General features: G+C 30.7%; 1 protein-coding gene across 2 annotated transcripts in view; it reads right to left on the bottom strand.

Annotated features, from left to right (window-relative positions):
* The window catches only part of LOC117177757 (RNA binding protein fox-1 homolog 2), a 231,448-nt gene that overhangs the window by 95,748 nt on the left and 112,258 nt on the right, over window positions 1-23,442 (bottom strand). For both annotated transcript variants that reach the window (XM_033368665.1, XM_033368666.1), the window contains exon 5: window positions 2,410-2,502. In XM_033368665.1, the coding sequence (XP_033224556.1) occupies window positions 2,410-2,502 (93 nt within the window). The remainder of the gene's footprint in view (window positions 1-2,409; window positions 2,503-23,442) is intronic.

The raw sequence follows: 23,442 nt of genomic DNA, 5'->3' as shown, positions 1-23,442 counted from the left end.
TTATTATTAATGGTCTCTACACTTTCTTTTTACAAATAAAACTCAATAAAACTCGAAATAAACAACATAAATCATTTTTTAAACGAATGTTGCTGAAGCAGCAAATTTGTTGTTTAAAATGTAGTTTATCATAATTCTAGATTAATTTTTCTGCCATAGTCTTTAGCAGATTATCTTTGAATTTTTTTGTGGCGAAACATGATAAGATACATCGCAAAAGCACATCCAGAATAGCCATATAAATTATAACTTATGAATACTAATTAATAGTTATAACTAAAAAGCAAATATTTTCAAATTTCAACTAAATTTTTTCAATAAGTAAATATACAAACTTTTATAAAAAATATCCTTTCTTAATCTGACTGGATTTAACAAGCGTAAAAGTAAGTTTTAATCTATATTTTAAGAAAAGGTTAGTGGCAACATATTTGTCTATTTTATTTTACTGAATTCCACTTTAAATTATATTAATTTTTATTTATAAAAATAGTTATCATAATTATTAAAGCAAGAAAAGAATATATTGCAATTTAAACTTAACGCCAAATTAAAGTAAAAATCCTGCAACTGCGCTTGAATATAACTTTTAAATATAGGCACGATTCTGGCGCGAAACATAAAATCCAAGTTTTTCTATTATCCTTTTAAAAGAGGCTATTGAAATTTGAGTTTCAAACTTATTCTCTGAAATCTATAAAATCCTTTTTTGTTAAAAATGCAATAAGTTGCAATTTAGATGCATTTCAACCAGCTCTTTCAGTGACTAATTTAGCCAATGAAACCTAGTTGATGCGAAAATTTAAGCAAGGTAAGTGGTCCAATTAAGAGGCTTTCAGATTGATGCGACGCAAGTTCCATCAATTGATATAATTCCTGGAGTAAGTGCCCATTCAACTCAGTTTTGGTTACATCGATGCAAATAAATATATACTTCGGGGTAACTTTGAATTTTCGAGTATCAGGGCCAATACAACTGACAAAATAGTTTGACTAGAGTAACTTTTGCGAATAAATCGATCCATGTCTCGCCAAAATTCAGTTCCATTTCTGCCGATTGTGCATTGTGCAATCAACGTCACGATAATTTACGACAATTTGCGCTCCATCAATTTACTGACAATCCTAATCCACGATACCGCATTCAATTTAATAATTATCAACGATCCCGTGACATCAATGCCATGTATTTTCAACGCTTCTGATTATACCTCTTGACACTCGGTGCAAAAAGTTTTCTCATCTAAATCAAATACAATCTGGATCTACTCACTGGATGAAATCAAGTTTTGATTTCTGCTTGTTTCGAAACTACGTTTGTTTTGCATATATTTATTTAATTCATAAATACTGTTTCTATTTTCGAAATTAAACAAACAGGAACTTTGTAATTTAAATTTCGTGCTATGATACGTCAAAATCAAGACATTTCGAAACAACATAAACCCTGCAAATTAACGTCATTGTGACGCGAAATTTAAATTGCAAGAATAATTTTTGTACTTTTAAAGTGAAAACCCGTCTAAATGTTATCATTATACAATAAAAGTAAAAATAATTATTATCACAAACTATTTAAAGAGCTAAGTGAAGTGTGATTTCAATTACAATTAACCTCGCTTGAAATAAAAAATGGCAATTTTCTGCATTCAAAGCTCATTTTCGAGAAACTTTTCGCACCTGTGATCCTGGCAATCGGGTTTACTAATTTAGACTGAAAGCTCCAGACCTTTGCTGACTCGCTTAAAAAAAGGAACCGCCAGAACTTGTTAATGCTCGAATCGAGGAGAAGCTCACTCCTGAAAAATGCCAGGAAAGCATTTCTACAGGTATAGAACCCGAGAGGAATAAAAAATCCCTACTGAATTTACCGCTTTTCTTGATTAATTCTCATTCAAAACTTGCGATTAAAAATACCATATAATAACGCATGAAAAAGTATTTCACACCACAAATTTTAAATTACTCAACATAATAAAATCGACATGAAAATAATAAGCAGATTTCAAAAGCGAGCTTCTGCCAACTGTAACGTTTCATCCACCGCAAGCGAGTAAAAAAGTGTCAACGTATAATTTGCACGTTTTCATGATTATTATGCGCATTAGTCACGCATCTACATAATGTTACTTCTAATGATCGAATGAGTATGCATATGTGTACACGTTAAAATTAAAGTGTCCAATCGTCTGCAGGTCGACTGGAAATCAGATAAATTTTAAAATTTTTATTTGAGATCGACATGTAGACGTTTGGACGAGCTGCAAGAAGAATTAAGTAGTTAAACAATGTAATTAATTGATATATTATTACAAGTATTATAATATATTAAAGCTATCGAGGTTGATATATGTATATTTATAAGTATATTTATAAGTATATTTATAAGTATAAGAAAGTCATGCACACCTCAATCTTTCTGCCCTCAACCACGGTGCCGTGTAGCCTCTCACGTGCCCGGTCCGCGTCAGCACTATTTGCGAATGTTACAAAACCGAATCCCTGCATGCAAGGACAGACAAAACAACATGCATTAAACTCAACTTACAGACTGCCGCGCTCCACATGCACCCCCCTTTGTCGACATTTTGATACCTCTCATATTTCAAAGACTTATCGAGTTTCGAATTCCAAAAGGCGTCTTTGATGGCTTGGTATGTGTATTCTCAAAATTAGCTTCAGATTGAAGCTGTGGTTAATTTTCACCATTAACTAAAACTAAAGATCTTTGGGTTCTCTGTTGATTTTTATATTTCAGGTTCAGAAATTAATTGGGCAATATTCTCGATCTCTCATTGAAGTGTAGTTTTTTTTGTATTCTCATTATTTTCTTTTTGTTTATTTTCATCTCTTGTGTATCGACTACTAATTCATTCTCGCGCCTGAGTAGGAGATGAAAGGATATCTGCTTTTTCACCTTTTGTGCTTCTTATTTTACAAGACAATGCTTATTTTGTTAAAAGGGAGACAATTGAAATTAGATGTTGACGTTGTAAGAGTAAGTAAGTTCGATTAGATATTGAGTATCTGGTAAAAGAGGTATTATCAAATCGAAGGTCTTTCATAAATCAAACCTGAACTTCAGATATTCGTCAAAGAATTGCTTTAAGACAGTTGCCAAAAATGAGAATACTGAAAAAAATAGTTTTTCTATGTTTTTAAGAATAAAACTAATATAACTGATGATATGACTTCAAACAAAAAATATTATTTGCCATGAAACAATTTTTAAACTTAGAAAAAAAACATTTATTTTTAAAACGTTTATTTCAGTTTAATTTTTCTTACTATCCAATCTTATCAATTATTGAAAAATTGTTGAATTTTAATAATTAAAGGCTTATTTTTCTAAAAAAAAAACCTTCCATGCAACTCTAATATTTCCAAAAAATAGATTTTTAAATGGCTAAAATCGTTCAAGCGTTTTGTTTTTAAACCAAACATGTTTTCACGAAATACATACAGTCGAGGATTATAAACAGTAAAGTTGTACGGAATGTTTTACCCGGAAAACAGAGCCATGATTTATGGAAACGCAATCATTTTTAAAGGAATCATTAAGATAAGACAGTAAGAAAAAATTCAATGAAAAAAACTATTGTCAAAATAATTTTTTTTCGTAAGTTATTAACTTTTTTCACAAAAGTAAGGTTTCTTCTTTCATAAGACATGATTCATGGTATCATTTCAATTCTTAAAATCATAGACATTCTTTTTCCAGAGGGCCAATTTTTGACATGACAAATACCTTAAGCAATTCTCGATATTGAAAATCTTCAAGTGCAGTTACTTGATTCCTAGGCGTGCAAATTATAAACCCGTAGATTTCCTAGTCACGATTATAATTTTAAAACGTTTAAAATCAGTTTTTCTTTTGTTCGTTTTTGAGAAATAAAGTATTGAGGCTACCTTTTTAAAAATTTCAGGATATATTTGTGTTCACCTTAAAAAATTAATTTAGAGTTAACAATTGTTGATTTAGAAAGAGCTGTGACAGCTGCCGATGAACCTTAAACATTTATGACAAAAAATCTTAAATGTATTTTCAAAAATTGATATTTTAAATTCAACCATTTTCGTATTTTTCTTTGTTTCTCAGGTTCATCGATAGTGTAATTTAATTAAAAATTTTAAAAAATTTGCATTTTTTCTTTTAGATCAAAAATCGAGGCCCGAGAGTGTATACAAATTCACCACCTCCGTCAGCGAGATGGTCGGGAGATGTCAGCACGGCTCTTCCTAAATCAACAATTTTTAACTAAAAATAAATTTTTTCTTCAAGACGTGTACAAATATAGTATAAATTTGTCAAAAAGGTTTCTTTAATGCTTTCTTTTTCAAACATTCACAAAAAAACATCAGATTTTAAGCGTCCTAGAACAGGTTCCCCTTTCAAATTCCACAGAATTAAAAAAAAAATCTGCATGTGGAAGTTTAAAAATTATTACATTGGATTTTTTCAGAATTTCTTCTACATTTTCGTAAAATTCTTATTAGATTCCCATTGAAATTCCATTCAATTCTTTCCGTGAAAAAAATCCCTAGGATTACTTTGCAATTTTTCGCGACTGACGAAACTCATCCATGGCAATTCTAGATAAATTAAAGACTTTTTTCAGAGATTTTCTGAAAATTCTAGTCTAATTTTACAAAAATTCCATATAAATGTCATCGACTTGAATTCCATACAAAGTATTTTTATGAATATTCCACATATCTTTATATAAATTTGTATTTCAGTCTAAATTTAAAATTTTAAATAACTAAATTTAAAATGTTAAAGAAATTGCAAATAATTTATATGGCATTTAAAATGGAATTACATTAAATTTAAATTAGAGATCAACTTTCAAGATTTCAGAAAATTTATTAAAATTTTAGAGAAATTCCACTTGGTTTCCATAATTTTTATATAAATCTTTTGATAAGTACAGGAAAGTTCTACAAAAATCTAGTGAGAAAAAATTCTATGGAATTTCATTGCTCTATGATTATAAATATTTAAGAAGTTTCGAAGTAATTTAGAAAAAAAAACAATGAAATTCTTTAATATTCTAAGGAAATTTGAAAGAGATTGACCCGAAATTCAAAATCTCACGAAAATCTCATAAATTTGTGACTAAAATTCCATAGAATTTGTGTAAAGATAAAATTTCATGGAAATTCTATGAAGTCATTCTGTCTAATTTGACGCAAGTTTTAATGAATTTTTTGGTTAGAATTCCAAAGAAAATGTTCCAATTCCTCAATTTAAAAAAAAATCTCAAGGAAATAAATAGAAACAAAAGTTAATCTTAAAAAAATAAAAAACTGAAAATTTGATTTTTAAAAAAGAAAAGGCAATCTTGAATTCTTTATTTGGTCATAATGTGGCAACAGATAAGTCTCAACCTTTTTCAAAACAATGAGTAAAACCTACAAGAGATCGAGAATATTTTATTTATTTTTAAAAAGCACAAAAAATACCAATACTTCTAAAATTTAGAATTTTTTACATACAAAAATAAAATTTTGGCTGTATGCAAAATGTCGACGAGAAGTGCTGCGAACGCCTCATACTGCTTACGGAGACGCACCAAACAACGTGCAACAAATAAGTAAATATAAAATCATGGTAAGAAATCATGGTCATGGTCACATTAATCATCTCATTATAATATCATATCATATCGTGTCATGTCATTATAGTAATCGACATATCATTGATACTATTGCTGTTTTCAGGAGGTGTGTGTAAATTAATATAAAGAAAAGTTATGGTAGTAACAAAAGTATTGAGGATCCTGATGATGACTAAAGAATTTTGTTTTCATATTTCATGTACAGTGACTACTATTTTTTGAAATTCACTAAAATTCCCATAATTTTTATCAAACAAATTTACCATTTTTTTTACAGAATACCAGAAAACATATCGAAATTCTAGAAAAAAATAAGTCCTAAACGAAGTCATTAAGCTAATTATCTAAGGAGTTATACAAACAAAAAGTGGCAATTACAGAATGTTCTTAAATTATTAATATCTCCCGAAATATTAACATTTCTCAAAGTTTTTGTGTTCATTTCTAAAATAAATGTCCATACCATTTTTTCAAATGAAGAAAATGGTGAAAATTCGAGTAATACTTGAACTCGTAAAATATGTGAAAACTTTTTTTCTCATTAATAATCTTTGTCATTCCGTATAAATTTCTTAGAATAACTCTCTACTGAATTTTAATATGTGTGCCTAAATGATTACGTATTTTTCTATTTTCACAGTTTTCGTATTTCAAATCCCGTTTCGAGCAAAAATTATAATGTTCACAGTCTTCTTCATAAATTGAAAAAATACTATATAAATCCATCCTGAAAATGAGACTAACAGCCTTCAAAAAGATTCGCTATTTCCAGACATATTAATAATTATTAATATCTCTCTGATATTTCTCTTTTTGTTTTTTTGTAATAACACACAAAGAAGTAACTCAATGAATTCACTTACGACTGATTTTTTGCAGAACTTAAAAATGTTTTCGGATATTTAGTAAAAAAAAATATTTTTTATTTAATAGAAATGATCATTGTACCGAATTAGAAAAGAGCCTATTGAACGGTACTGTATAAAGTCTATACGATGCTCAATGTTCGTGTCTTATGTGTCCTGTATTGATATTTCGTGGATCAATGTATGTACTCTTCACTGTGCAGGAATCTTGAACAAGAAATAGGAAAGGAGAAAGGAAAATAAATCCTTATTCTAAATACGGGAAGGACGACTTCATCCGAGAAGAAAATAGTAAAAAAAATTCATGTTTTCCTATTACTTTCGATGCATCCACCTGACGAAAGACAAGACAAAAATTTTCCCATGGAAAATGTCAGGTTTATTATCAATGAGGAAGAATAATCCTGAGTGACGAATAATCTCGAGGTTCTTTGAAAGTTGGAATGGTGCCTTTTGTTGTTTTCTCTTTCATCGCAGATTCAGGACAAGTTTAGAGGGATAAAAGTAAAAGATGGGTTTTAAGGATAATGTAGAACAAAGAACAGAAAGCTTGCCGAGCTTTTATAGATACCTTCAATCAAGAGATCTCAGACAATGGTTCGAGAAATTGTAATAAATCTGAAGAACGAGACTCCCTACAGAATAAAATACGATAATTGAAAAATAGGATAATTGAATTGAGAGCAGGATTGCTAGGAAATCACAATTTCGAAATCTCCTGAGCAATTTTTCATTTTCCCTGTCCGTTATAGTAAATGTTAATCCAAAACAAATTTTTGTTTCTAAATTGACCTTGAACCCTTTAACGACAACAGTCGGACTCTACAGTCGAACTTATAATGGGACAATAATAGGGGAATACATTCTTTTAAATACAATTAATGTATAGGTACCATATTTAATTCAATATAAAATTCTTCAAGATTTTCAGTTGAAATATATTGCATTTTCAACGAAATCGTTTAATTTTCAAGAGAAAATTTGAGTTTTCAAGTTAAAAGACGAATGAATTCGAACGAAAAATTTAACTTAACACAAAAAAATTCTCAAATAGATTCTCAAATAAAAAAATTTGTTTAAACCAAAAATCAAACAGTTAAACCTTTAGGTATGTATTGTACACATATATTTCATCCAAACTGTTGCATTTTTATCAAATTTTACTGAAGGGGATGAATTTTCATTCTACAAAGACGAATTTTCAACAAAAGGATTGAATTTTAAATCAAGAATGATTTTTCGGTCATAAGAGAAGACGATTTCTTCATAAAAAAAAATATAATAATTGAATTATCTACTACAAATAATAAATTTTCAACTAAAAACGATCAATTTTCAACCAAAAACCAAAACTGAAATAGTTAAATTTTCAGTTAAGAAAAGTAATTTTTCATTAAAAAAAAGCAATTTTCTGAAAAATAGTCGAATGTTAAACCAGTCAAATTAATTTTTACAAAATAGTTCAAACAAGTAGTCCGATTATCGACCAAAAAAGAATATTTTTTAACAAAATAGATAAATATTTAACAAAATAATTGAATTAGCAGAAATATATAATAGTAAACTTTCCATTTAAAAATAATGAACTTTCAACTAGAAATAGTTGCATTTTCTTATTGCATTCTAATAAATAAGTTCGTATTGAAGCGAAAAAAACTAGAAAGGGAGGAATTTTCCTGAAAACAGAGAAATTTTTATAAAATTAGAAATACGGGAACAGAAAAAATGAGTGTGAAGTCTGGACAACGGCCATAAAGAATTATAGTAACTTCAATTTGAGTTTATCGAAATTCTCCGACTTCTTTTTCAGGTTTTCCCTGGCTACGCTTTCCTTAATTCCTTGACATGCAGCAACCCTGGCTGAGATAATTGTCAATTGAGGGGAAAAAAACTAGAATAACTGGAAATCAGTCAATTAAGTTAAAATAATATAAAATGGGATTCAAAATATATAAACTATATGACTCGATTTTATAGCTCTTAGACTTGATACCAGCGGATGTTCCTGGGGCGAAAATGGTAACGTGAGGCGACGATGAGAGGGTGCGCGAAGATAATTGAGTTTCGAATCGAGGGTCAAAGGTTTGTCAGAAGCGGTTACACAAAGGCTGCTGGCATTTCAGAAATTACATTACTACTCGAAATCAAACAGAATTCTGTTTCCTCTCTCCGAAAAAAGTGATGTTCTTCAATCAAACCAAGGCCATATTGCTTCTGATATTGTACTATACTTTCAAAGAGAAAAAAACGGGAAATGGGTAAAAGAAAACAGAACAGAGGCAACAGAAGAAAAATGAAAGAAAAAGATTTCGTGGATAAATTTCCTATCCTTATCGATTCTCGCCCACCCTTGGTATGAAGTGTCGCGATTTTAGGGAAACGTCGAAAAAAAGCGATTTTATCTCAAGTCTGAAAGTTTCTTCTCCCTTATTTTCCCGATATTATTCCTGCTAATCAACCTTTTCGAAACTTTTTGCAATTTTTTCTGCGGACGTGAACTTTAGGGATGATTTGATGCAGGTCATATTTGGAGAGTAAAAAAATAACCCAGGATGAATAAGAATTCTTTTTAAAGGTTGATTCAATTCTGGAATTTTTATTGTCACGAAAAATAAAAGATTTTTGAAAGGGACAAAAAGACGAACTTTGGTCACTTTTCTTAAAAAATTAAAAAATTATATAAACATTTCCTGTGGAAACGATCTTGGGCCTTAAATAAAAATAATTAAATCTATTTTTATTTATTTAAAGAGCGCTGCTTTTAATTTGGATGCTCTCAATCTTTAAATCCATAAAAATTAAATTTTCCAAAGTTTGAATTAAACAACATTCGAATTTGGATTACTAATGATTTTTTATTATAAAATTCTAAAATTTTCCATTTAGACATTGAGCAATTTCAAATTTCCCTATACTACATAAATTAAAAATGTATTTAAATATTTCTTTTAATTTCGATACTTCTGACTCAGGATTTCTTTCAAATTATGTTTCCATAAGAATGTGACATGCTCAGCTTTTTCTACATTTAAATGATTTTTTTTATTCTTCGAAATTTCAATCTTTCATCATATAATTTTTATTCAACGTAATATTTTTATGATATTTTGGATTTATAGGAATTTATATTTTCCAAAAGTCAGTTTTCTTCATGTTACCTTCAAAATTTGAAAATGAGCTCATTCCATTTTATTTCGGCGAGGTCGGTTGCGATCTAATTTTAAAAAATCTTTAATACTTAAGTATAATAAAATCCATTTATAAAGAAAAGCTCAAATTTTACAATGTAAAATTGAATTGAACCAAATTATACATATTCATCAGGCGTAAAGAATATATTTTTAATTGGCATTACTCTCTAAATCTGAATCAGTGAAATTTCATTGATTCAAATAGCTAGAAATGGGTCACTGACAATCAGTGATAAGTTACTTATTGGTTCAGTGAAATAACCACATTTGAGGGTTGGCAGCCCTGTACCATGTCCATTAAGCAATCAGAATAAAGTAATATTTTAGTACATTCAATCAAAGAATCATAGTAAAAACTCAAAATCCATCAATATGATCAAATATTAAAAAGGTGAAAAGTTCCGATACTTTTAAATGACAAACAACCTCGCACATTACTTTAATTTCAAGATTGAACTGTCATGTATAAACCAGGTAAGTAAGTATTTCCTATATAAGTTAGAGTATATTTGTCCCGCAATTGATTCAACAGACTTACAGCCCGAAAATTAACGTCAAATGTCTCATTTTTCTATACTTTCCATTTTTATTAAAATCGAAGTCTTTAATTAACAAAATGAAAGCTTACATCATGAGATTAATTTTTTGGCATATTTTTCAGAATTTGAGCTCTTTTTTCAATTTTTGATTCTGAAATATGTAAAATTTCACTTTGAAATTCGTTCTTTTGGACTTTTTCTATTTTGTGGATGAATCACTCGCAGACAGAAAAATGCAAAAATGTCGGATTTATAGCATATGTAAATCAGATCATCATTTTATCCCCTGAAAAATTCGCTTTGGTCGCGAGCTTTTTTCTACCGAAATATCGATTTTCCAAAAAGAGATTTTATATATATTTCAGCATTTAAATTTCGTAAAAAGGGATCAAATCCTAAAGAGCCTGCTAAAACATGAACCTTGTGACGTAAATCTTAATTTTAATAATTAAAAACTGCGAACTTAATAAGCCTTCGTAAGTGTCGAAAAGTGGCTACGTTTTAGTCATTGTTGAAATACATTTTTCGAATATTATTTCATAGTAAATTAATTTGAGAAAATTATGTGACAAATAAGTTTAAAAAACATTTCCTTTTATTATAGTCAAGTATGAACATTTTTTAAAATTAAGAGGCAACTGACTTCGGCGAAATAAAATTAAATGACCATATTGGACAATTTTCTTAACCACGACTGCTATTCAAATTCCAAAGTTTCCTGCTATAAAGAAATTTATACTTCCAAATTCAGAATATTCGCTGCGAAAATTATAGGTTATGTTTAAATGTGACATCACGGTTTCTACGTCATTCTGGCGCGAAATTCAAATTGCAAGGTTCTCTTTCATCGCTGTAATAATTACGGACATGACTTTCTCTAAATCAATATACATCAGTAGATTATTTTTAGCCCCTGATTTACAAATTCAAACTTTCACTGGAAATATGGAAACTAAGCTTTTTTTAATCCAACGAGAAAAATGCTTTTTGTGAACTCCCTCGTGATGAAAAATGAAATATAAATCTCAGTTACTTGAAATTTTGTATCGCGTCAGCAAGTCTGACGGTATTGTAAACTGGGGCTAAAGCGACGCATACGTGGGGAAAGCGGCGCCTCTACTTCTGTATTTAAAGCGCGATATTGCTTTTCAACATTTCGCAATTGAAGTTTAACCATTTTTAGTTGCAAGTTTCTATATTTATTTCTATATACCTCATTCAGAAATCTAGACTCAAGGGTGCACCGCTCTTACTCACAAGCGCTTGGTTCCAGTTTACGATAGCCAAAATTAAGGAAAATTCCAGAAGTCTTGAGAATTTCTATTCACACTAAATCAAGAATTTGGAAGGACGGAAACTAAATTTGGAGAGAGTGAATTCAAAGCATTTCTGTTAATGCCGTTCATGTGATTCTCGCCCTTGGGTTTCCCGATGATAGCCGTGCCGGTACATCGCACTCGTAAATCCGATTCTCGGCGAATAAACGGTTGCGCGAATTTGCGTCCATAAAGGAGAACAGAACATGGGAGGGCCTCAGAGTCAGAGGTCAACATGTGGTTGAAACGAGGTCGAGTTGGACCTGATTGGAAAATGGAGTCGAACCTCCTCTTAGTGATAGTTTGGCAATCCCTGCGACTGGGCTCGTAACTGTTTGAAATAAATTTGTCCTGATTTATGACTCAAGACTACATCGCAATGACTGACAGCCAGCTACCGAAATCAGTGTGAATTGATGACACATAAAACTTTTTTAATTTTCCATACAGGTTGGCAGTTTGAATGAAGGAAAAAATCCCCGGTCATTTCCCGATTTGCAAAAATTATTCATGGTAAAATTAACAGATTTGAATCCTTAAAAATCGTCCCTTCTAACTCTACAAATTTGTTTAAAATTTCCATCTTCCAATTCTGGAAAAACTAAAAGCAAACATTTTCTCCTTTCTGATTCGTTAAAACTGTTGAAAAAAATAATTAGCAAATTTCTCTCTCAAAATTCAGACAAATTTGAAATAACCAAAATTTACAATTTTACAATTCACAAAACTTTGAAAACCAAAGTTGCCACCCTTCTAAATCAATAAAAATGTTGAACAGAAACCATCAATTAATATTTAAAAAAATCCTTTTACATTAAATTACATACTTAAATTTCAAGTCTTTTGAAATAATAATTGTTCAATTGTTAATTATAAATAAGAACAAACACTTTCGCCCACAAACTACAAATGTTTAAAATGAAATAATTAAAATGGTAAGATTTAAGTTTTTAATGTAGCACGGTGAAGTTTAAACGGTTCAAGGATTTTTATTTTAAACAATTCAGTTTTAAATTCATAATCGTCTTATAAACCCAATTATTTTTCAATTTTAAACAGTCGAAGTAGATTTCAGTATCAAAAATCATAAATTAGTTTATATTTACAGTTACGTCAAGCCTTGAAAGCTGCAATATAAAACTTTTTAAATAAAAAATATACGCTTAAAAATGCAAACCTAAAAAATCGAATTTTTGAAGCTTAATATTTGAGAATTAAGCCTTGTAAACTGAATGAATTCATAATTGAAAGAATTAACAATTGAACTTAACATTTAGAAAAGTTTGCAATCGATATTCTTTATCATTACTTTAGATCATGTGATATGCATAAATAAATAAGTTCACTGCCATCTCCCGGGTTTTCCTGGTAATTTCCCGGTACAGTAGCCATTCTACAAACTCCATATTTCTAAATGTCCTTGCACAGATTAAAATCGATAATTATTACCCTTTTTGCTAGCTTGTAATTTTTAACATCGGGTAGCATGGTGTTCTTACGATCACGAGCCAGGAAAACCTTAAAGCCGCAAAGAGACGGATAAAAATCAGCTTAGACTACCTTTACTATCTCAGATATAAACTTCTCAGGAATCAATAAATACTGGACTCCCTGCAATTTCTGCAAACTAAGATTTCTAATTAGTTTCGAAGCAATTCTCGTATATTGTAAACTTCACTTGAGAATATTACAGAAAGGCCAGGGAAGCTTTCTTTTATTTTTTGAAGAGATAGAATGGAATTTATTATCAAAGCTCTGATTGTAGGAATCTTGGGGATGTAAGAAGTAGAAAATAAGATTCATGAAATGTGGATGAAAAGTAGATACTCTCTCGTTTAAAGGAGCTTTCAGGAGTCTTGCTATTTCCCCTGTGGTGCGTCAATCAAATAGAACCGACCAAGTAAGTTTGACTTTTGATTCCTGAAGCAAGTTGGGCTACCGTAATTGAATCCTTAAATCAGTGTCCTAAAACTAACTGATTCAGCTCGTATACTATCCTGGGGATATGACTTCAAGTTTTGACGTTGACTGTACTTTGTCAACAATCAACAATTTACGTTCCAGGAAAATGAATTCGTAATTGAATTTAACATTTTTAGACTGATAGCTGATTCTACATTTTGAACCTTCGGGGGAATTCAAATAGAAATAATATAAAATCTTACTTCGTTAATTTCAATTTAAAATAATCAGAATTGAACCAGAGTGTCTAGTGATCAGCCAATTTGAAATCCCGGATTTTCGAAATTTTTCCGCCGACCAATTTAAAGGTGACTGTTTGTCATTTGTTCCAAACCTACGCACAGAAATTAAAATTAATTCAACATAATATACACACACAAAACGTATGTCAGGAAGAAAACAATTACGTATTTGCACGTGCCAAATTTAGCCTCAATCAATATGGAAGTTAACATTTTTTCTCTTGAATAGGTTGAAAGTTATCAGAATTCTTTTAAAGAAGATATTGAAAAAGTGGTAAACATTTTAATGTTTTTATAATTCAAGCAAATTTTTAATCAAATTGAATATAAACAATATTTATGAATGCCCTTGGGATCATTTGAAAGGTAAATTTCTACAAAATCGCAAAACTTTGGCTTGCATGATGCAACAGGTTTAAAGTTAAAACAAAAATGTTGGAAAAATTGTAATATGTTTGTAAAATATATGAAATAAATTATGAAGGTTCAATAAAATTTACAAAAATTATACGGGTGATTGACAAAAAATTGACCATTTCCTGTCCCAACCATTTTCCACATATTTTTATTAATAATTATGTTTTTAAATTGATCTCAACTTGAATCAAAGCACAAGTTTGTGATATTTCCAAATTTTAGAACTTATTTAGAATTTATAAGTAAAACAGTACACAAAACGCCTGATGAAGTACCTGACCCAAACTATAAATTTAAAATGAAAAATAGTTCAATAATATTAGAAACATTTTTTAAGTCTTTGAAACGTCAAAATTGTGGTTCTATAACTTATTTTAACAGATTATGTTCAAATGTGGCGTTACAATCTTAAAGTTGCTGTGGCGAAAAATTTAAACGTGAAATTTATTTTTCTGCAACAAACAATAGGAAAACCAATTTGGATTTTTGAAACTTTATTTTTAAGATTTAAGTCGACATCAATTTTTGAAATGGAATCTTAGTTTTCAATCAAAACTGTCCTATTGTTCAAAGAACTGTTTTTATCAAATTGATTTTTTTTTTTTAATATTAATTTCTCTCGCATTTACTAAATATTTTTTTTCTTTAAATAAATGCACCTTACATATTTGTTTAGCGATTTCAAAGTATAATTGTTTCAAGTAAATATTTCCGGTGTGCGTAATTTGTAAGGAGGGATTAACAGATTCTGTCGAGACATTTATTTTGTCTATGGAGACGGTAAGCGAGTTTCCAAGTCGTAATTGCGGACCAGTGAACCGTCAACCCAATTAGCAGACTCATGAAAAAATTCTCACGAAGCATCCCTTGGGAAACGAAGAGGACACAAAGGGATCCTATTAAATATTTCATGAATAACCACGCGCCCCATACGTACAAGACTACATGTAGTAAATATTCGTTTGGCCCCGACCCACGTCACGTGTTTTGAAAATGTTGCTCCTTCACATCAAGGTGCAAATTTTGGTTTCTTTATCATTAGTATTTATCATTAGTATTATTAGTATCATTTATTCCAGAAAGTATAGGACAAAGCTAATTAAAATATTATTTGACCGTTTATGAAAATTAATATATTTAACAAAATGGATTTGATAGGATGGAATGGCGTGAAACCCTCTTCCAAAATGGCTCGAAGAAAATTCAATTCGCTTTTGTAGAAAGAAAGTTCTGACCGTTCGAAATTACCCGTTTTGTCCAACTTTTGCAACAATCAGAAACCCGCATCTACAAAAGAATGTATTATTAATCACAAGATACTATCGAAGTCGTTGATACATGCTGCTTTTGAATCAGAACACGTACGCCGTCGGTGGATACAAGGTTTTTTCTTACAAGTTACAGGGGTAGTTTCAGCGACCAAAAGTAAGTTGTCTGGGGAAGTAAACTGATATGCATAATTATTATGCTTTCTCGTAGATTCTCATCAGACACGCCACCTCAACATCAACCTAACATGAATCCTCTTCATCCTCTCCTATTTTGCAAAATTAGAAACAAAAATTACCATAAGTATACCAGATGTATGCAAGGAACTATATTCAAATTAATCGGGCCTACCGAGATGCATTTTACGTAATCACCTGAATCTTTTTTCGTCTGATTTTTCCTCTTCAGGGTGTCTACGTGACGGATGATTTTAAATTCCTGATCATTTTCCGATTTTCTTCCAGTCAATTTAAAAGAATTCAAAAGATTTGAATATCAACAGATTTGTAAAGATTTTAATAGATTTATAAGCATTTTAACAGATTTAAAATAGTAACACAAAAATTCCTATATAACACAAAATTCTACTTCTTTAGATTCAAAAATTTCCTGATCCATGTCAAAAATTGAATGTTGCAAGTCAAAATTATCATTGTTTCGAAGTATTTTTTTAATATTTCATTTACTTATTCCCCGCCCAAACTAAGAATTATAATTATTCTAGAAAATTTCGTATGCCAAGTAATTCTTTACGTGATTTAAAAATATTTTTCTACTTATTCCCTGTCCCAACTCGGAATTCTAAATGGTTTAGAAAATTCTCAGTCTTAAAGTCAAAATTATAATTCTTCACTAAAACCCTTCTTCCAACTGAGAAGTAGAGTAATAAAATATATGAAACAACTTCTACTTTGTATATTCGTATACATTCGAGAGAAAAATCTCAGTCACTAAATCAAATTCCCGGTCATTTTCCGGTTTTCCCGATCATATAGACACCCTGCTCTTTAAATTCAATTTGTATTAGTTGGAAGATTATTTCTTTTTTTTACGTAAATGCTGAAAGTAGCGTATAACTGGACTTTATTTCTGTCATAAAATATTATGTGCATTTAGAGCACTTACAGTATATAATTACGGTTATATAATTCGTATAGGTAAGTCAGCTATACTGCTGCAAATTATGTCTTTTAATATTCAACAGCCCAATACCATGGACTGAGTTATTCCATAATCGATATTGTTCAATATCAGAAATGCCTTATATTAAGGATACCCATCGATATAACAGAAACAACATTCACCTTTTGGTTTCACTGTTGAACGAATGTTATTATCTGGAATATTTGATATTAATGTTCGTTTTCTAGGCAAACCGAGAGAAAAACAAAGAAGCAGTTTTAGTGACAAATTTTTCATATACATATATTCAGAATAAATTCATAGGAATTCCAAATAAATTTAGAAGAATTGAAGTAAAATTCAACCAGTATTGGAATGGAAGCTTCTAATGTGTCCTCTAAGGGTTTACATTTTTCTTGCACCTTCTTCTTTATTCCTTTACACACAACCCACACACTTACTTGGTGGTGGAAGGGGGGCCTACAGTTTACGGTGGGTTCCGAACCACCAAAAGCAACAGCTTTAAATACTTAGAGAAAACCTTTTTCTCTAGAGGTACCGGTCCCACGACTCTCCGACGTTGAAGGACTCCCTTGCTAGGCAAGTGTTTACCGCATGGGCCACCGAGGCTCTTCCAGAGTGCGAGGCGGGAATCGAACCCGCAAGCCGACGGAGTGGATCCAAAGCCTACGCTTTAGCCCCCACGACCATCGTCCCACTTGCAAAATTCAACTAATGAATTAAATAAAATTGGAGTGAATTGCCACGAATACAAGTAAATTCAAAAGAAATCAGGAACAATAACAAAATTCATCGGACATCCAAAGAACTTAAGGATTCCGGATAAATTAATAAGAATTCAGGGTGAAATTAGACAAATTCAAAGGAATTTAAGATGATTCGATGATATTCACACGAATTCTAGACGAATTGAAACCAATTCAAGTGGTTGGAATGAAAATTTGAAAATGAACAGAAATTTAATTGATGGAAGTGAATAGAATTAGTGAATTAGAATGTGATCAAATCCATAAGAACTTCAGGTGAATTCAAAAGTTTTTAGAGTGAATTAAAAAACAAAATTGAAAATCCAAAGAACATCCATTGAATTCGGTGGTTTTAAACAGAATTCTAAAGAATTTAGGTTTAACACAATAGAAGTTAAAACAATTCAGGATAAATTAACAAGAATTCAGAATTCCACTCTTTTGACTTTATCTAAGAAAAGTGACCAAAAGTGTCTTTAATGACTATGCGGCATAGAGCGTTAGCAATTCGAGAGAAAAGGCAAATAGAACGTTAACTGATGGAAACAAGCTTTGAGGGAACAGGGCTTTGCGGACAGACTAGTCACTATAGTAGTTGTATGTAGATGCAGACATTTCAGACATACAGAGGGACAAGTAAATTGACTGGACGACGAGGTGCTAAATCAGAATGACTGATAGGACTCTGCCCTGTAATCGCAATCCTAAACTGGCGAGGAGGAAACCCATCTATTGGTAAATTGACCCTTTTAAGTCTGACAAAGAAACGCGCGGAAATTAATTTCCATATTTGGAACTCGACTTCTCACAGCTGTGGACAAACTGAAATCATTCTTGGAAAAAGAAAAAAACCTTGAGCTGGAAATAGAATGTTCGCTAGGTGCCTCTTACTTCCTTATGCTAATTTTAATAGTGTACAAATGAATAAGAAATGACAAAGAATATTTTTTAGAATATTAACGATTGAACTTGGAAATCATTAAATTTTGTAAATTTTTAAGTGTGAGAAATATAGAAGATTCAAACTTGAAAGAGTTGCAATTAGAAATCTTTAAAAACGAAAGTCTTCGATTTGTAAAGATGTAAAAATACCAATAAAGAAAAAAAGATCATTTAAATGAAGACATGAGAATTAGATCTGGATAAGACCATAAATGAGAATTTACAGGATCAAAAAATTTTTCCAAGATAGGCTGTAAAATATAAAATTGGGAAAAAATTTGTAGAAGCATGTTTTCGCCAAGAACCACAATAATATAATAAGAACTTTTTCGGGTCTGTTAAATATACATAATATATGTACTTTCTGATATGATAGAATAATTATTAAAAATTATAAAAGCATGTGACCATTATTTACAGTGTTTCAAGAAGTTGAAATTTTTTCTTTTAATTTTCTGTGTGTGAGAGAGGAAAATCAAATTGTTTCTTATCTAATTGTCAGTCTCATAATATCTTATTACATAAGTTTTTTAATTCAAGGGTCAAAATTAAAAGATTTTAAATCGAAAAACGCATCTATTATAAAGCTTCCGATTTATAGAGAAATTAAATTTTAACTTGAAGCCCTAATTCGAATTTGAGTCGAATTCTTTCCAATTTTAAAATCTAAAATTTATAATTATAATCCTTAATATAATTGAATTCATTCATCATAAGAAAGTTTTAGAATTTTCGACGTACAATTTTAAACGATTATAATTTGGAAAAAAAATGAAAACGGTTTATTGAAATCATTTGAATTTAAGTTTTCCGACTTTATAACATTTGGCTTTGAAAAAAATCGAATTTAAAGCCTTTCAAACTCTTTTGATCCGACTAAAAAAATAAAATCTGAAGATATTAGAATGACAATTTTTTGAAATTGACAATTCGAAGTGATTAAAATAAAATAATTGTGAAAACTACTGAACATAGAAATTCAACATGTTTAGCAATTTTAAACTCTTTCAACATTTTTTCTTTGGAATCCTTTAAAATTTGACAAGATTCTATTTCCATAATATTAACAACAATTCAAAAATATTGAAAGCTTTTTAAAGTTCTCAAAATTAAGAGTGTTTCTTTTCTCTCTATAATTCAAGTTTTTACAAAAAAAATCCACCTTCATTTAATGAATGGCTCTTAAAAAGTAGTTCCAACTTTCCTTGTTTTTCCGCTCACTGATCCAAAAATCGATTTAATAATGATCCCAGCGAACTGTCAATTAAAAATGATATGGTCCCTAATTTTTTTTCAAGGAAGAAAATATGAGGGAAGAAATTTTCTTCCGTGAATCAGAGCATGAAAATAATTTCGTCGACGATAACCCCTAACTCGTGAGCACGTTTAACGAGATTAGCATAGTTATCAATCTCTGCTAACGTCTAGCATCTAAAAATAAAACATAGCAGGTGCTCGGAATTCGAATTACAGTAATAGTAGACTAGTGCATGAAATAGAAAATCAAGGGTGAAAAGATAAGACGGCACCTTTTACTAGATCAAGGCAAAGGTGAATCCAGAAATTCACTTTTCAATTTCAAAAAACTGTTTTTATATAAGATATACAAGATTATGCAAGAGAAAAAGTTGACTACCAGTAAGCAGGGTAATTATGGACAACAATTATTGTTTGCTAATAAAAGTAGTAAGGATTTTTTGTCTTGGATCCAGAACATTTACAAATCTTTGCTTGGGCTTTGCTCGCAATTGCATTACCATTTTCATAAGGTCCAAAAAATATTTGAAATTTATTAAGCTGTGTATTATTGGGTAACAATGTTGAAAACAAGAGATCATAAAAAAGTTATGAATATCGTTTAATGGTTGTTCAGCATTGCCAACGAATGAGGGATGCGAATCGATATACAGAATTATTCGACAACAGGGAAAGCGATCGATGTGGAGGTACGAAAAAACGCATATAACATGCACGAGTCACGGACGTGCAGGGTTGAATGTGAAATAGGGGCTGGAACTCGTTATAATGGAATCGTTATGCAGAAAAATGAGAAAAGGAACAATGTCACCCTAATAGCTTTCCAGGCACACTTAAACATTTCCGATTTTTACCACGGGAGACGAGCAATTCTAAAAAAAAATCTCTAATAAACAGAAGAAAAGCTAATTTGTTTTATTTAAGATGAATTTACGGTTCCTTTAAATAATTGTTAAAAAAATTAAATTTTACCTAATTTCAGAAAAACCTGTCGGTTTTTAAATATTTTAAACATACGCCCAAGATTTAAAAATCTTAAATCCCATTTCTTATGTATTCATTTTTTAATTTTGCAAACTATTTTATATTCGAGTAAGGCTAAATAAAAGAAAAAAAAATTAGATCTGCAATTTAAATTTCGCGCCAAATGAAGTTGAAATCACAGTGGCGCGAAATTGTAAATTTCTTGATTGTTTTCGAATTAAATTACGTCAACATTTGATTACAGACACTTTAGGCACTCGAATTTTTAATTTAATATAAAGAGGTATCTATTTTTCCAATTTTAGAACCACTAGTGTAAAAAAAGCAGTTAAGGAAGATAGCCAATAAGTATTGTGATTGGTGAGCGGAGAACAAATTTCGAAATTCTATCGGTTTAAACAGAAAATTTAGATCAGAGAGTTTAAGGTGATAAGTGTGGTTCAAGGTTCAACCACGAGAGTTTGAAAGCTCTGGAAACCCAATGAGACCCATAGAAAGGTTTGGTTTATTCATTAAAAAAATTTTAGAACATATTCTATATTCAATTAGGGGTAAATTCAAGAGAGAAAAAAACAGATCTGCAATTTAAATTTCGCTTTAAAACGAAGTCAAAATTACGGTGCCACACTCAAACATAACCTTCAATCCTAAAATGATTATAGCGCGAAATTCAAATTCCTGGATTGATTTTGATTTAAAGGACGTCTATATTCGATTATAGAAGTTTGTAGACATGCGAACTTTTAATTTAATGAAAAATGGTATCTATTTTTTCCATTTTTAGAACCGCTAGTGTGAAAAGAGTACTTAAGAAAGAAAGGCGATAAATATTGTGATTGGAAAGCGGAAAACACAGTTCGAGATTCTATCGGTTTAAACAGAAAGGTTAGGTGGCAAGTAGTGGAGGTTGATAGGTGGTTCAAGGATCAACGACAAGATCTTGAAAGCTCGAAACCCAGTGAGACTCAGAAAAAGGGTTAAAGTCTCAGCTGAAGTGATGAACGAAGCTGGAAGCAGCGGTATAGAAACGTACGAAACATGTATTACGAGAGTGAAGAATAGTGTCCAGGGATGATTGGTACGAGTTTGTGGTTGTGTCTGTATGATGTACCCTGTGTAACTTTGTGTTCGAGTTTTTAGTATAAAGTGCACGTTGTTGAAGAAGAGAATAAGGTCGAGATTTATCAAGCCTGGTCAACTTTTCAGTCTGTTTTTCACGGTTTTCCCTCATACTCCAGGCTTGACCGATTCTCATGAAACGAAACCGTTTCGAGGCAAGCGGAAAACGAACGAAAAAATTGAACAGACTTGATCCTCCTCCTTCGCTATTTTCTTGGATTTAGTAGTTGACGGATGATCCACGAAATTTCAAGACTTCCTTAAATAATTGGTCAAATTCTCAGAAGTATTTTAACATTATTTCCTGTTTGACCTTTCGGTGATCGAATATTGTAAATTAATTCGTAAACTGATCATGACAAATAATTTATTTATAGAAAATGGAAAATAATAAAGAAAACATGAAAAAAAAACGAGAGTAGAGTTGCCACAAACCCTTTTTTTTTGTTAGATTTCTTGTAATGAGATACTAGAATTTAAATTTAGCACCATAACAAGGCTAAAATCGTAATGCCAGACGGGCAATGTCCATTTGTTCGACGTCTACCTGATTGTTTTACTCCCGCAACCCAACATGCTCTCACGCAGCTGAGGACTATCAGACCACTACCGCCGACTCTAGTCAGCGGGGATCATATGAACTCAAGGAGGAATATAATAGGAAATATAAAATTTTTTATTTTGCAATTAATAATTTTAAAATATCATATTGGAAATCTACTAGTTTGCCTTCGTAGAAAATACTTGGTTCACTAAGAAGAACCGATTATTTGAACTGGCCCTTCCAACCAAATATTTTTAATGATGGAATACATTTTCCTTTGTTTCAAATATGAAGAAATATACAAAATAATCGGCCCTTATTAGGGACACCAAATATTTTACACAGCGGCCAAATAGTTACAAATTTGTAATTTGTATATACAATAGGATGTATTATTATTAATTCCGCAATTGTAACTGAAAAGTAAGTAGTTTATAATTGAATTTCTCTACATTTATCATTATTTCATGAAATTTAGAACAACATAAAACCCAAAAACAGTAGATTTCGAATCAAATATTTATAAATTACATCATTTACAAATAAAAAAATGTTATGTTTCGTATTTTATTCCTTACTGAGAACTAAGGCCTGGAAGTCCCTCAGCTGCGTGAGGAGAAGTTGGATAGTAGGGGTAGAGCAAGCAGGAGAATGGCGTTAAAATGGAGACTGTCCATGCCAAACTTAGAAATAACCTCTAATATTGATCTTATTTCAAAATTTAAATAGTGTATAATTCACGATTTCCAAAACTTTAAGAATCTAATTTGGATTATTTGATCTTTGGAAACTTTGGACTTTAAATTAATACAAAAGAACAAACTCCAGCTAACGTTTCAGAGCTTATGTCCAAGTGTGGCATCAAGACTGTGACATTGTGGCGTGAAATTTGAATTAGAATATCTTTTTTCGATTGGAAATTAAAGACCTATAGCAAAAAAAATCATTTAAGAGAAATTTGTACAATTTTGAAAAATGATTCATGAATACATAAAAATAGTTCAAATGCAGATTTTCCCAAACCGTCAACTTTCTCTAAAAGATTATTTAAAAATGCTTTTTGCATTTTTTTTGTTTCGTAAGATCAGACACGTGGCGCCCAAGTTCGTTGGGGGTTTTGGGAAAAAAGAGTGACGAGAATAATCTTGCGACAGGAACAGCGGTGTACTGCCGCCGAATGGTGAAAATAAAGCAGCTTCTATGCTAAACACATACGTGAGTAAAAGAGGTAAGCATGGGTCTTTTGTTAAGTACCTGTCTCACCTAATGAAGCGTGCGCCTACT

This window comes from Belonocnema kinseyi, chromosome 8 (genome assembly GCF_010883055.1).
Source record: "Belonocnema kinseyi isolate 2016_QV_RU_SX_M_011 chromosome 8, B_treatae_v1, whole genome shotgun sequence".
Classification (NCBI taxonomy): domain Eukaryota; kingdom Metazoa; phylum Arthropoda; class Insecta; order Hymenoptera; family Cynipidae; genus Belonocnema; species Belonocnema kinseyi.
Note: the sequence above shows the minus strand (reverse complement) of the source record. Positions and strands in the feature narration are given on the sequence as shown.